General features: G+C 41.6%; 1 protein-coding gene across 1 annotated transcript in view; it reads left to right on the top strand.

The window, feature by feature from the left end:
• The window catches only part of ZNF532 (zinc finger protein 532), an 80113-nt gene that overhangs the window by 41010 nt on the left and 22770 nt on the right, over nt 1–16333 (top strand). The window contains 2 exon segments of the mRNA XM_070736406.1: nt 12054–12235; nt 14986–15162. Of these exon segments, the coding sequence (XP_070592507.1) occupies nt 12054–12235; nt 14986–15162 (359 nt within the window).

The following is a 16333-nucleotide window of genomic DNA, read 5'->3' as shown; positions in this document are numbered from 1 at the left end:
AAAATGACAGCAAAAGACTGTTCATTCTTTGCTGGGATTTAAAGGGTTTTTTTTCCCGGTGACATTTGGTTTTGACAATCAAGAGTTACTTAACACATTTTCAATTTTTATAAGTGGTTGAATTAATGCTAGCAAATTTTGCTATTTATTCAACTTGCATAATGCAGCTTTATTTATGGGAACTTTTTTAGTTCATCAATCAACTGATGTAACCATTCCCTTTTAACAAAAACATTAAGCTTTTTCTACAAAGTTTCCTTATTTTGGCCTTTAGTCTTCTCAGCAATATTTTTGTATGAAGTCCATGTAAAAATATGTCTGCTTTGATATACTGTATAGGCTTGTCACTTTTTTGTGTGAAATTGGCAATTAGTAGTTATTGTTTCCATTTACATGGTAGATTTTGTGCTTGGCTCAATTCTACAGGGGACTCCTTACACTAGAAGGCTTTTTACTACTCTCATTTTTAAATGAAGTTACAGAGAAACTAGTTTAGAATTTTAAAGCTTTTAAAGGAGAGATTTAGAAGCTATAACACAATACTATTTCATTTCCAAGCATTAATGCTTATATTAACTGGCCCCATGCTATTCAAGATTTTAATAATCATCTTAAGGACTACTGTGGGCCCTGCAAAGCTGTTGAATTTCATTATTGACATTTGAAACTGCTTTCAGATCACTGCTAATATCATTGGAATGGGAAGTATGCCGTTACAGAGTCATTTTAGTGGTGGTATCATAATTATAAACTTTTGTCTCTGGACAAATCTGAAATGCTACTGATCGCACACGAAAGCTTTTATTTAATTTTTTTTTTTTGGAAGGTCACTTATGGGCAACTTTGCTTGCATTCTTCCTTCCCTTACTATTGTACTTTATGAATAAAAAATAAGTTTCTAAGGCAATTTAGATTAAAAGAAGATTAATTTTAAATTGTGGGATATACATATCTTCAGTACATTACCAGATCCTTGTTTGCATTTTTCTGCCTTAAAACAGGCAGAACAGTAACATACCAGAGAATATAACAATATAATACTTAATCCCTCAAAGGATTACATGCTTCCATTAATTCAGAGGAGACTGATATAACTATAACTCCTGTTAATTAAATAAGACTCATTAGCACGGCTTTGTTTTTAGTTAGTGGAAGAGATTGTATGATTAATTTTGCTAATGCACATGGACCTGGTATGCTGGGTAGTTATGATCCTCGTAAATGAAAAATCCATATGTCACAAAATTCTCATTATTTACAATTAGAATATTCAGTACATTCCATTTATTCCATAAATCAAGATCCCCATTTGGTCATCCTGACTAAGAAGTCGAAAGGCTGAAATCCATTCTCTGCAAATTATCAGATTGCAAAAGGCTAGGATCCTTTTTTTGATTGTTTGGATTATTAAATCTGCATAGCTTATCAAATGTTTTTATGGAGTAAATTATAAGTAGAGATAAGCTTTGCAATAAGCATCCATTGCTCCTGAAGTCATTGGATTCTTTTTTTAGGGCTTTGCATTTCTTTTTGTCTCAGTAGATAGAATGTGTGGTTTTTGGGGGAACAGGGAAGAGATGCTGCATAGATAGACAGATAGACTGCCTTCTGCCGCACAAATCCCAGGCGAACCGGTTAGATCCCACAGATTTGGCCTTCTCCGGGTCCCGTCAACGAAACAATGTCGTCTGGCGGGACCCAGGGGAGGAGTCTTCTTTGTGGCGGCTCCGATCCTCTGGAATCAATTCCCCCCGGAGATTAGAATTTCACCCACCCTCCTTGCCTTTTGCAAACTCCTTAAAACCCACTTCTGCCGTCACACATGGGGAAATTGATTCTCATGGGCCGTTTCCGCTTTACGTATGGTTTGTATGAGATGTATGATTGTTTTTTATATTAAGGGTTTAAAAAAAATTAACTATTGGCTTTGTACTGTTTTGGTTGTTGTGAGCCACTCCGAGTCTCTGGAGAGGGGCGGCATACAAATCTAATAGATAGATAGATGGATGGATGGATGGATGGATGGATGGATGGATAGATAGATAGAGAAAGGAAAGAAAGAAAGAAAGAAAGAAAATAAGAAAGAGAGGCAAGCCTCCAGTGGCTTATTGCTCAAGAGAAAAAAAAATTAGGGATGCCCCCTCCCACTGAAACAAGCAGTTAAAAATGGCATTGCTGGGAAGTTTGTTTATTCATACTTGCAAGATTTTGCTAATATAGATTCACAATAGAGTAGAATTAGTTCAACCTGTCATCTTTCCTGTTTGGTTTAGCTATGAGGGCTGACTCAATCTTGCAAGTCCTCCTACTCTTTTCCAAAGAGAGGAATTTCAAGAACGGTGTCCAATCTTCAAGGAACCCTTCTAACCGTTGAGTGTCTGACAGCCATGTTGTCAAAACAGCTAGCAGCAAATATATGTACAGATGACTAGCTTACAGAATGCCATGATAACAACTAACACAGCAACTGGAGACAGATTTGACTCAATCCATAGCATCACAAGAGTGGATGCCTTGCTGGAGAATCTTGGAGAGGACAGGGATCAATTCCATAACATTTCTTGGTGTGAGATGTTGACGTCAGACAGACCAGTGGGATTTCTCACTGATCACATCAAAAATAACATTTTTTGTTGAGCTTGCTGAAGGAAGCAACAGCCAAGTGGACAATAAAGGCTATTGAGGGAAAAAGTAAGGAAATATATTTCAGACTTTAATTTATTTGTTGATGATGTAGGGTTGGGATGACTTAACCCTGATGACCAGTTCAGAGAAGGGCTGATGGATGACCTGATGAAACATAGAAACATAGAAGACTGATGGCAGAAAAAGACCTCATGGTCCATCTAGTCTGCCCTTATACTATTTTCTATATTTTATCTTAGGATGGATATATGTTTACCCCAGGCATGTTTAAATTCAGTTACTGTGGATTTATCTACCACGTCTGCTCGAGGTTTGTTCCAAGGATCTACTACTCTTTCAGTAAAATAATATTTTCTCATGTTGCTTTTGTTCTTTCCCCCAACTGACTTCAGATTGTGTCCCCTTGTTCTTGTGTTCACTTTCCTATTAAAACACTTCCCTCCTGGACCTTATTTAACCCTTTAACATATTTAAATGTTTTCGATCATGCCCCCCCTTTTCCTTCTGTCCTCCAGACTATACAGATTGAGTTCATTAAATCTTTCCTGATACGTTTTATGCTTAAGACCTTCCACCATTCTTGTAGCCCGTCTTTGGACCGTTCAATTTTGTCAATATCTTTTTGTAGGTGAGGTCTCCAGAACTGAACACAGTATTCCAAATGTGGTCTCACCAGCACTCTATATAGCGGGATCATAATCTCCCTCTTCCTGCTTGTTATACCTCTAGCTATGCAGCCAAGCATCCTACTTGCTTTTCCTACCGCCTGACTGCACTGTTCACCCATTTTGAGACTGTCAGAAATCACTACCCCTAAATCCTTTTCTTCTGAAGTTTTTGCTAACACAGAACTGCCAATACAATACTCAGATTGAGGATTCCTTTCCCCCAAGTGCATTATTTAACATTTGGAAACATTAAACTGCAGTTTCCATTTCTTTGACCATTTATCTAGTAAAGCTAAATCATCTTCGGAGAGGGGCGGCATACAAATCTAATAAATTATTATTATTATTATTATTATTATTATTATTATTATTATTATTATTTACCATATTACAGACGCCTCCAGGAATATCAACCCTATTGCACACTTTAAAGTCATCGGCAAATAGGCAAACCTTCCCTACCAAACTTTGCCCTATGTCACTGTTGAAGTAAGAGCACCATAGATATCCTGGAAGAGCTCTGTCAATGTGGTGTAATTACAGAGGTCCAGCTGAAGCAGTTGAGGCAGAGGAGAAATCAACCTACAGCCTATCTTCTCCCACTGGGTCATTCCTCCCAATGACCTCCCAATGCTTTGTGGGAAAGCCCAAGAAGACTGGACCCACTAAGTATCCCTGTGGTTGGGAGGAAAAGGAAAGAAGAAAAGATCAAGGACCATGTTTTACAATGAAAGCCCTGGGCACCTAGCCAGATTGTGCCCGGTAAAAAAAAAGCGCCAGCCACAACAATAAGATGCAGAACTTGTAGGGCAATGGAGCATGAAGCAAGCAAAATGCCCAGCTTGATCCCAGATAGCATCTCAGCAAAACTTTTTTTGGGGGGGTCAAGTACGTATTGATAGTATACAAAGATATAACAATGCTTATATACAGTACATGATATTGGTACTAATAATAGAGAAACATTAGGACAGGGATAGTAGGCCCACGGTGCACTTATGCACGCCCCTTACTGACCTCTTAGGAATCTGATGAGGTCAACAATGGATAGTCTAAGGGTAAAGTTTTGGGGGTTTGGTGGTGATACTACAGAGTCAGGTAGTGAGTTCCATGTATTAACTACTCGGTTGCTAAAGTTGTATTCATTCATTCATTCATTCATTCATTCATTTATTTATTGGATTTGTATGCCGCCCCTCTCCGTAGACTAGGGGCGGCTAACAACAATAATAAAAACAGCATGTAAATCCAATACTACAACAAGTAAAAACCCTTATTTTAAAACCAATCATACCTACAAGCAAACATACCATGCATAAATTGTAAAGGCCTAGGGGGAAAGAGTATCTCAGTTCCCCCATGCCTGACGGCAGAGGTGGGTTTTAAGGAGCTTACGAAAGGCGAGGAGGGTGGGGGAATTCTAATCTCCGGGGGGAGTTGTTTCCAGAGGGCCGGGGCCACCACGGAGAAGGCTCTTCCCCTGGGCTCCGCCAAACGACATTGTTTAGTTGATGGGACCCAGAGAAGGCCCACTCTGTGGGACCTAACTGGTCGCTGGGATTCATGCAGCAGAAGGCGGTCCCTGAGATAATCTGGTCCGGCGCCATGAAGGGCTTTATAGGTCATAACCAACACTTTGAATTGTGACCGGAAACTGATCGGCAACCAATGCAAACTGCGGAGTGTTGGTGTTATATGGGCATTTTAGGGAAAGCCCATGATTGCTCTCGCAGCTGCATTCTGCACGATCTGAAGTTTCCAAACAGTCGAGTTTGGAGCAGTTTACTTTGAGTTTGTATCTGTTGTGTCCCTGTGTATTTTTGTGGTTGAAGCTGAAGTAGTCATTGACAGGACTTCACCAGCCCTCACTCCTTAAAGCTTTCTCTCAATTTGACATTTACATCTCATATGTCCCAGGTTCCCACAACAAGCTTCCAGACCCTCTCACATGCAAGCCAGAAGATGAATGTCCTTAATCTCCCTCTCCCTCCCTCTCTCTCTCTCTCTCACACACACCAGCAACAATCCTGCAACCAAGCAACTTTTGAGTTTCACCCTAAGGCAGATCCATACAAAAGCAATAAGGAGCAATAAGCAAGTTGTTGATCTCTGATTGAATTAAGGCACAGCAGAAGCAGGATGCATATTCCAGAGCCCAAGTGCATGAACTCAAGAAAGTCCAGCAAGGTACTATAATTTCCCCTTTTCACAACGGCAAAAGGGCAGGTATTGCACAATGGACGTTTTATGTACTGTGTGCCTCTTCCTCCAAGGGAGGAAGTACTTGTGCCACATCAACAAATAGCAGGACATGGGGATATTCAAAACTCAACAGTGAACCGTCAGAGAATTTTGGTGGTCCTACATCCATGGAGATATAAGGGATTAGGTTTCCTTTTGTCAAAGAGCAAAGCCAATCCCTGGTAAGTCAGCAAGATTGTTTCAGCTGCTAAACACTCCCACCCCTCCACTGCACACACACACACAAGGAATATTGTGTTTCTAGATTTCTTAACTTCCTCTGATGCAGAATTATATTACCATATTGATGATAATGTATTGTTTTACCCAAATTGGCCAATTTTATTCCTTGGCGAAAGTTTCCCAATTGCCCCCAAATAACTCAATTTTTAAAATTTCTTTAGATATAGAAGCTTAGTCAGTCTTGTCATAACTAACCGGTAGTCAATTTACTTCCAAATGTTGGAAGACCCTCTTGCAATTAAACATAGAAACATAGAAGTCTGACGGCAGAAAAAGACCTCATGGTCCATCTAGTCTGCCCTTATACTATTTTCTGTATTTTATCTTAGGATGGATATATGTTTATCCCAGGCATGTTTAAATTCAGTTACTGTGGATTTATCTACCACGTCTGCTGGAAGTTTGTTCCAAGGATCTACTACTCTTTCAGTAAAATAATATTTTCTCATGTTGCTTTTGATCTTTCCCCCAACTAACTTCAGATTGTGTGCCCTTGTTCTTGTGTTCACTTTCCTATTAAAAACACTTCCCTCCTGGACCTTATTTAACCCTTTAACATATTTAAATGTTTCGATCATGTCCCCCCTTTTCCTTCTGTCCTCCAGACTATACAGATTGAGTTCATTAAGTCTTTCCTGATACATTTTATGCTTCAGACCTTCCACCATTCTTGTAGCCCGTCTTTGGACCCGTTCAATTTTGTCAATATCTTTTTGTAGGTGAAGTCTCCAGAACTGAACACAGTATTCCAAATGTGGTCTCACCAGCACTCTATGTAGCGGGATCATAATCTCCCTCTTCCTGCTTGTTATAGCTCTAAATATTTAAAATGCTACATTTCTTAACCAGCAAGAAAATTGGACTGCTTACAACAACGTTGCACACTCCTCCATTGGTGTGTCTTCATTACAGGCAACACATGAATTCTACCTGTTTGTTTTACCAGCATCCAGACAAGAAAGTGCTATTCCTCATACCACATATTTCTTCTCTAAGAGCTAAGAAGCCCAAAGCCTCTTTAAAGAACAGGTCACACTGGCAAAGATATGTACAGAAAAGCAGCAGTTGCACTGCTATAGACAGATTTCATATGCCTTTCTTCAAAAATGTTTAAATTCTGTGAGACCTTCCAAGAAATTAGACTCAAAATATATTGGTCCCTTTCCAGTAACTAAAGAAAGCAACTCAGACCAGGGTACAAAAAAACACCAGAAGTGGAAATCAGCAGATTCCCGCAGGAGGGACAACTGTCATCTCAATTCGAGCAGATGCTTTACAGCAGGAGGTCTCCAAGCGTGGCAAATTTAAGAGTTGTGGACTTCAACTTCCAGAATTCTTCAGCTAGCTTGCTGGCTGAGGAATTCTGGGAGTTGAAGTCCACAAGTCTTAAACTTGCCAAGCTTGGAGACCTCTGCTTTACAGGACACCTGGTGCGCTTGTGGGAGAAGACATGTTATGTTGTGTTCTCACAACCCACAATTTTTTTTCTCCTGGGGATTTGGGATAGGAGGATTTATTCATTCATTCATTCATTCATTCATTTATTTATTAGATTTGTATGCCGCCCCTCTTCGTAGACTCGGGGCGGCTAACAACAGTAAAAAGACAATATGAACAAATCTAATATTAAAAGTAATGTAAAATAACCCAATTTAAGAAACCAATCATACATGCAGACATACCTTGCATAAATTTTATAAGCCTAGGGGGAAGGGAATATTTCAATTTCCCCCTGCCTGACAACAGAGGTGGGTTTTAAGGCGCTTACGAAAGGCAAGGAGGGTGGGGGCAACTTTGATATCTGGGGTGAGTTGGTTCCAGAGGGTCGGGGCTGCCACAGAGAAGGCTTTTCCCCTAGGTCCCGCCAAACGACATTGTTTAGTCAACGGGACCCGGAGAAGGCCAACTCTGTGGGATCTAACTGGTCGCTGGGATTCGTGCGGCAGAAGATGGTCCTGGAGCTATTCTGGTCTGATGCCATGAAGGGCTTTATAGGTCATAACCAACACTTTGAATTGTGACTGGAAACTGATCGGCAAGCAATGCAGACTGCAGAGTGTTGGTGTAACATGGGCATATTTGGGAAAGCCCATGATAGCTCTCGCAGCTGCATTCTGCACAATCTGAAGTTTCCGAACACTTTTCAAAGGTAGCCCCATGTAGAGAGTGTTACAGTAGTCGAGCCTCGAGGTGATGAGGGCATGAGTGACTGTGAGCAGTGACTCCCGGTCCAAATAGGGCCGCAACTGGTACACCAGGCAGACCTGGGCAAACGCCCTCCTCGCCACAGCTGAAAGATGTTTCTCTAATGTGAGCTGTGGATCGAGGAGGACGCCCAAGTTGTGTCTAAAGGTGAAAGTAATGAAAAAGTCTATATCACCTTTGGGAATAAGGGGAAGAGATATTGCCTAGGGAGCCCCCAGTGGCAGGACAATCTGAGGAAATTTTTCTTTAGGAAAGTTAGAAAATTTTGTCAAGCAGATCAAGGTTCTGTTCCCAAATTATGTCAAAAATGAAACTCAGGAATATCAAATCAAAGATGGGCCTCCTTCCCTGTGTGGCATATATTTGCAATCCTTTCCACAGTTCCTGCTATCTCATGGTGCTGTTCCAGAGTGATCAGATAGTATGGATTTAAGGTTTTGGCCCTTCAGGCTTCCTGGCTCTGCTGCTGTTCCTTGGTCTTGCTATTCTCTTCTGAGAAAAGCGGGCAGTGATGGGTGCAAGGAGTGGTTTGTGTGTGTGTGTGTGTGAGAGAGAGAGATGGATGACATCCACTTCCCTCTTCCGGATTGCTGGGTGAAGAGTGGCCTCTTTTGCATAGTACATTTTCATATAGTCAGCCACTGAGTCAGAGCTACCTATTACTGTTTTGATGAATATGTCTCTGCTCAGTCCAGAAGGCACTTAGTACAGTGGGTACCTCTACTTTGAACTTAATTCATTCCGTGGCCAGGTTCTTAAGTAGAAAAGTTTGTAAGAAGAAGCAATTTTTTCCCATAGGAATCAATTTTTCCCATAGGAGATTCCCAGAGAGGCCACACGGAGACTTCTCCCCACCTTTTCCAGCCCTGTTTCCTCCCAGGAGATTTCTACAGAGGCCCCACAGAGGGTTCTCCCCATCTTTTCCGGCCCTGTTTCCTCCCAGGAGATTCCTAGAGAGGCCCCACGGAGGCTTTTCCCTGCTTTTTCCGTTTACAGTTTTGGAGGCTCAGGTTTGTAAGTAGAAAATGGTTCTTGAGAAGAGGCAAAAAAAATCTTGAACACCCGGTTCTTATCTAGAAAAGTGAGTAAGTAGAGCCATTCTTAGGTAGAGGTACCACTGTATATTCTTGATTTTTTTAAAATATAACACAAAACAAGACAAACAACATTTAACATGTAAAGGGGCTACCATTGCTCCGCTAAGCATAGAAGTCTTCCTAATACAAAAAAGGACTAATTATAGTTTAGATCAATACAGAAAAGTAAAATTTGTTAGTAAAGTATCTCTTAGTATACTACAATAATGTAGGCAGCCTAACAGAAAACACAAACCATTAGTCCTAACACTACTTTTATTGTAAGGTTAGAGTACTGTATACAGTGGAACCTCAACATACGAGCAGCTCTACTTGCGAGCAACTCGAGATAAGAGCTTGGGAGGGAGCGTCATTTCCGTTCGCCTCCCGAGCTCACATCCGGGATACGAGCCACGCCTCCCTGACTCTTTCGGCGAAGGCAAGGAAGCGCCCGGCTCTTCTCTGCTCGTAGTATCCCACTTGGTAAGCATTCGCTTGGCTTCTGCTTGGGGGTGGGGGGGGTCCTTGGCTTTCTGCTTGGGGGGGGGGGGCCGTCCCCGCTTTAGGAGCAGCAAAGAAGCCACGCGCCGGTTTTGAAAGATCGGAGCCAGCATGGAAAGCTTCCCCAGGCTGGCTCCGATCTTTTAGAAAAACACGCGCGGCTTTTCCGCTGACTCCTAAAGCGGGGAAGTTCGCCAGGAGTCAGCAAAGAAGCCGCGCGTGTGTTTTTAAAAGATCGGAGCCGGCATGGGGAGGCTTTCAATCAACCCCCAAGTCCGGGTTGGGGGCTCGGGGGCTGATTGAAAGCCTCCCCATGCCGACTCCGATCTTTTAAAAACACACGCGCGGCTTCTTTGCTGACTCCTGGCGAACTTCCCCGCTTCAGCCGACGTCTTTTCCCCTCAGCCCTCGGGCTTGCACGCATTAATCGCTTTTAACATTGTTTCCTATGGGAAACAATGTTTCGACATACGAGCTTTTCGACGTGCGAGCCTCCTTCCGGAACCCAATTAATTTCGTAAGTCGGGGTTCCACTGTATTACAAATCTGTAAGCACTTTCCCCCTCTTACTTTCCAGAAAACTATTCTTTCTGAAGCCAGTTACTATCTATTTGCCTAACAAAGATTATTGTGAATTGAAATAGTAGAATGAACACAAGACATGTTGAAAGTATCTGATGCTGTCTCTGTCACTATTCTTATATGGGCTGATATAAAAAATATTTAATATGTCTTGTCTGACTGGCAGGGGTCTCGAAACTTGGCAACTTTAAGACTTATGGACTTTAACTCCCAGGATTCCTTCAGCCAGCCATGCTAACTGAGGGAGTTGTGGGAGTTGAAGTCCACAACCACAGGTAGTCCTCAACTTATAGAGGCCAAAATAGAGCCCAACATTTGTATTGTCAAGTGAGAAATTTGTTGAGTGGGTTTTGCTTAATTTTACTACTTTTCTTGCCACCGTTGTTGAGTGAATGGTTTGCAGTTGTTAAATCAGTAATGCTGTTGTTAAGTGAAGCTGGCTTTCCCATTGACTTTGCTTATCAGAAGGTCATGTGACCCGGGGACACTGCAACTGTCATAAATATGAACTAGGTGCCAGTCCTCTGAATTTTGATCACAAGACCATGGGCCATGCTGCAACGGTTGCAAGTGTGAAAAATAGCCATGTCACTTTTTTCAGTGTTTTTTGTACCTTGGAATTATTATCATTATTATTTATTACATTTGTATGCCGCCCCTCTCCACAACGGCTCACAACAATAGTAAAACAGTGTATAGTGAACAAATCTAATATTTTAAAAATATCTAAAAAACCCATTAATTAAAAAACATACAACACAAGCATCCCATACCTAAAACTATATAAGCCTGGGGGAGATGTCTCAATTCCCCCATGCCTGACGGCAGAGGTGGGGTTTTAAGGAGTTTGCGAAAGGCAAGGAGGGTGGGGGCAATCCTAATCTCTGGGGGCAGTTGGTTCCAGAGGGTCGGGGCCGCCACAGAGAAGGCTCTTCCCCTGGGTCCCGCCAAACGACATTGTTCACTAAATTAACTGTTTTAAGTCAAGGACGACCTGTATTAAAGTTGCCAAGTTTGGAAACCCATATTTTAGGCTGGAGCTCTTCCATCTATCTCTCAAGGTTACCTTCACAATCCTTTACGCTGCTAAAAAAAAGCAAACACAGCATTACTAGGAACCATAAATTTTAAAACTTGAGGAATAGTCATCCTACCTACCCTGTTCTGCTTTGGTAAACGCCAGACTTTGAGAAGATTTCAGACAAACCTGAATAGCTTGGGGATCTAAGGATGATTAAGAGACCAGAAACGAAATCCTGTGAAGGATAGTTTTCAAGGAACTGTGTAGTCTTTGTATCAAGAAAAAATAACTATCGCGGGAAATTATAGGACTGTTCAAATGTCTGAAAGAAGGTCACTCAGAAGAAATTCAAGGTTTTCTGTAGTTCCACAGTGTGGAATGCAGAATAACTTTACAAGAAAGCAGATTCTCCTTGAAATTTAGGGGGTAAAATATTCACAGTAAGAGCAATTCAGCAGAGGAACTAAACCCCCCAAGCAGTAGATACCACTTTATTGGTTGCAATCCAAGGGAAGCAATATAAACAGAAGAAGAGGGATCTGTTCCTAGGAATTTACAATCTAATTTCATCTTAATAGAAGAGAGAAGAAGGTAGAAAAGGAAAGGGGAACAAGGGAAGACAAGTGAATAAACACTTGTACCTTACTAATGTACAAGTTGCTCTTAATCTGGATGTGTGAAAGGACAAAGACTCAGTCAGTTACAAGCAATGGTAGCTAATGGCCATTTTATTGTTATTATTTTGAATGCTGGTATTTCATAATGTGATTTTCTTTCAAAGGTTTGTGGCAGGTCGTAACCAACTCTGTACTGTGGAGTATTTCTGCCTATGTTCAACGGCTGACTGTCGCAATTTTTTCAATTCCGTAGAAGACCTGCAGTATCTGCCAGATGTTGCTTCCAAATTTGTGCAGTTTTGCATCCCATCAGAGGATACATCAGCATAAATCTCCATATACATGTCCTGAATGTGGGGCCATTTGCAGATCAGTCCACTTCCAAACTCATGTCACAAAGAATTGCCTGCATTATACAAGAAGAGTTGGATTCCGGTTAGTATGATGACGATGGTTTAAAAGTATTCAAATATATACAAGAATCACACTCTGTTGGGTCCGGAAAGGAAGTATTATCTCTCCTTTGACACTATTTTGATCTTCTAGATCAGTGTTTCCCAACCTTGGCCACTTGAAGGTATCTGGACTTCAACTCCCAGAATTCCCCAGCCAGTGAATGCTGGTTGGGGATTTCTGGGAGTTGAAGTCCAGATACCTCCAAGTGGCCAAGGTTGGGAAACACTGTTCTAGATCTTGCTGATTTAAGGGGGTAGGAATTTTTCTCATCATAAAATCTTTTTTTAGCTTCCATATCAAACTAACTGCCATCTCACAGAGGATCAGGTTGCACAGCTAGTCCTCGACTTACAAACAGTTCATTTAGTGACCGTTCAAAGTTACAACGGCATTGAAAAAAAAGTGAGTTACGACCATTTTTCAGAGTTACGACCTTTGGAGCATCCCCATGATCACAATTTGGATTCTAGGCAACAGGTTCATGTTTATGACCGTTGCAGTGTCTCAGGATCACGCGGTCCCCTTTTGTGATCTTCTGATAAGCAGAGTCAATGGGGAAGTCAGATTTCACCTAACAACCAGGTTAGCAACTTATCAACCACAGGGATTCACTTAACAACAGCAAGAAAACTCATCAAGTGGGACAAAACTCACCTAACAAACGTCTCACTTAACAACAGAAATGTTGGGCTTGATTGTGATAAGTCGAGGACTCTCTGTATTTACAACTTTCGCTTTTGCTTGTTAAATAGTGATGTTTTGGGGGGAGAGATGTTTACTCAAGTCAGTTTCTTGGAACAGCCTCCAGGGCTGCTTATCTGATCACAGCCTTGGACTCTTCCTCCTGTCCTTCAGGGCCATTCCCTATGCCCCCTACACGTTTACAAACATACAATTATACAGCATTTTACAGATTTAAGATGAAGATTGCAAATGATGGTAAAGCACCACAGTTCTCCAACTGAGTTACAAGTCACTGCCTAGATGCTGTGGAAAAATTTGACGCTTGTTTCCAACTTCAAGGCATCTCCGAAGAGAAAGAATTCCAGTATGTAGAGATGTTTTTCAAACACAACTTTAAGAAGGGCAGGCATGCTGGCTGGAATTGGAAGTCCACATATCTTAAAAGTTGCCAAATTTGAAAACACACTGATGCCAGGAAGAAACGCTAGATTTCCCTTTCTCACTTTATGTAGGATGGAGTAAATTTTCAGCATCTTTCCATGTATGCTATGGGCTGATCTTGCCAAGAAAGATAATTTAATAATAATAATTTATTAGATTTGTATGCCGCCCCTCTCCGAAGACTCGGGGGCGGGTCACAACAATGATAAAAACAATATTATAGGTTCAAAATGTCGTCTATGAAAGCTAGTTTGTTTTTGCTTGCTTACCACTTAGAGCTCATAAAATATAGTGAAGCTTCAGTTGTCTGAATACAAATTTTGCATAGTTTAAATCTAAACCGACTGTAACATCTATCCCATTGAAATTCTATGGCTGCATATTATGGTAATATTTATTATGATTTTATCTTAATTTAATATATTTAAACTAAGATATATATATATATGGTGACACTTTATTTTGCCATACCCTATTTTTTTTTAAAAAAAAAAATCTAAGCCACAGTTTAATATCACGTGTGAAAAGCTCAAAATTTTGAAAAGCAGTTTCCTGATATGGAAGGAACAATGTAGTGTCTTATCCCCCCCCACCTTTTTAAAATTCTGCTATACTTATTTTCAATATTGCATTTATTAAGTTGTAATGGTTTTTATTATCTGTGCCCTGCTGCCAGATATAAAGCCAAGTAGCAATATTTAAAACCAACAGAGCACGTGTCCTTGGAGGCCTGAGATGTGACTTTTTCCTTACTGCTAGAGATTCTCTCTGCAAGCCTCTGATCATGCATGACCTCGCTCACCCAGCTGTGTCTTTATATCCTGCACAAGGAATGTAGGAGAACTTTTCCCATGTTGTACATCTGCCAAAAAAACAGTTGCCTTGGCTGTCTCTTCTTTTGTACTGCTGGAAAGACAAATGTCGATCTTCCTAAAAAATGAAAATTAATTTGTTGTAAATTTTGTTTCACTTCCAAAATGAATGTCTCTGTACTCAGATCTGTGTTTCATGGTGGCCTATTATTTTTTAGGAAGGTCGAAACTTGCCCTATTCGTCTATGGAGATTCTCGGTCATCCAAGTTGTGGTTGTCCTACAGGTGCTTTTTCAACTGGACTTCCTTTGTTCTTCCTGGATGTTTCGCTTCTCATCCAAGAAGCATCTTGAGTTGTGCAGAGGTGAAGAAGTGAAGTGGATGAGAAGCAGAAAGTCTCTAAGGAAAAACAAAGTCCAGTTGTCTCTTGAAAAAAACACCTTTGGGTTTTACCCTACTTTAGGGGGTCCCCAAACTTGGCAACTTTAAGACTTGTGGCCTTCAACTTCCAGAATTCTGGGAGTTGAAGTCCACAAGTCTCAAAGTTGCTAAATTTGAAGACCTCTGCCTTACTCCATCACTCATTGCTTTCCTTTCAGCTACAATAGGAATCTTTCCAAGTCTTTATTGAGGAATTCATGCTTTCTTTTCTTGTTTCTGTTTAATGCCCAGTTAGAAATCTGTCTAGACGAATTTTGCAATATTATTTATAACCTCTGTCCTGAAGTGGGGGGGGGGGGGGAACCTGGCCAATATATTCTGCAAGGCTTTAATCCCCTATCTTTCTTACAGCTGTGTCCATTGCAACGTGGTGTATTCCGACGTGGCTGCACTCAAGTCCCACATTCAAGGTTCTCATTGTGAAGTCTTCTACAAGTGTCCTATTTGCCCAATGGCATTCAAGTCAGCACCCAGCACCCATTCCCATGCCTATACCCAACATCCTGGAATCAAAATAGGAGAGCCCAAGTAAGTGTCCTTCTCGTCAAATTGCAGAAATTATTGATGCTCAAATGACATATTGTGCGCTCATTCTCTTAAGAAGTATATCCTGTATATCAGGGATGGCGAACCTTTTTTGGTTCCCGTGCCAAAAGGAGTGTGTGGGGGTGTGCTAGCATGCGTGTATGTGCCCACACCCCTTTCCTCCCTCTCCACGCATGCACACACACCCTTGCTACCCCCACACATTTATTTATTTATTTATGATTTGATTTGATTTGCATGCCGCCCCTCTCCGTAGACTCGGAGCGGCTAACAATAATAAAAACAGCATATAACAAATCTAATATTTAAAATTAAAAACCAAACATACCCACAAACATACCATACATAAATTGTATAGGCCTAGGGGTAAAGAAATATCTCAATTCCCCCATGCCTGACGACAGAGGTGGGTTTTAAGGAGCTTACGAAAGGCAAGGAGGGTGGGGGCAATTCTGATCTCTGGGGGGAGCTGGTTCCAGAGGGTTGGGGACGCCACAGAGAAGGCTCTTCCCCTGGGTCCCGCCAAGCGACATTGTTTAGTTGACGGGATCCGGAGAAGGCCAACTCTGTGGGCCCTAACTGGCCGCTGGGATTCGTGCGGCAGGAGGCGGTCCCAGAGGTATTCTGGTCCGATGCCATGAAGGACTTTATAGGTCATAACCAACACTTTGAATTGTGACTGGAAACTGATCGGCAACCAATGCAGACTGCGGAGTGTTGGTGTGACATGGGCATACTTAGGGAAGCCCATGATTGCTCTCGCAGCTGCATTCGGACCAGAATATCTCCGAGGCCACCTTCTGGTGCACGAATCCCAGTGACCAGTTAGGTCCCACAGAGTTGGCCTTCTCTAAGTCCCATCGACTAAACAATGTCGTCTGGCGGGACCATGGGGAAGAGCCTTCTCTGTGGCGGCCTCGACCCTCTGGAACCAGCTCCCCCCAGAGATTAGGATTGCCCCCACCCTCGTTGCCTTTCGTAAACTCCTTAAAACCCACCTCTGCCATCAGGCATGGGGGAATTGAGACATCTCCCCAAGGCCTATATAGTTTATGTATGGTATGCTTGTGTGTATGTTTTTTAAATAATGGGTTTTTAGATATTTTTAAATATTAGATTTGTTATTGTACACTGTTTTTATTATTGCTGTGAG

This window comes from Erythrolamprus reginae, chromosome 2 (genome assembly GCF_031021105.1).
Source record: "Erythrolamprus reginae isolate rEryReg1 chromosome 2, rEryReg1.hap1, whole genome shotgun sequence".
Taxonomy (NCBI): domain Eukaryota; kingdom Metazoa; phylum Chordata; class Lepidosauria; order Squamata; family Dipsadidae; genus Erythrolamprus; species Erythrolamprus reginae.
The sequence above is the reverse complement of the archived record's forward strand: the minus strand, read 5'-3'. Positions and strand labels throughout refer to the sequence as shown.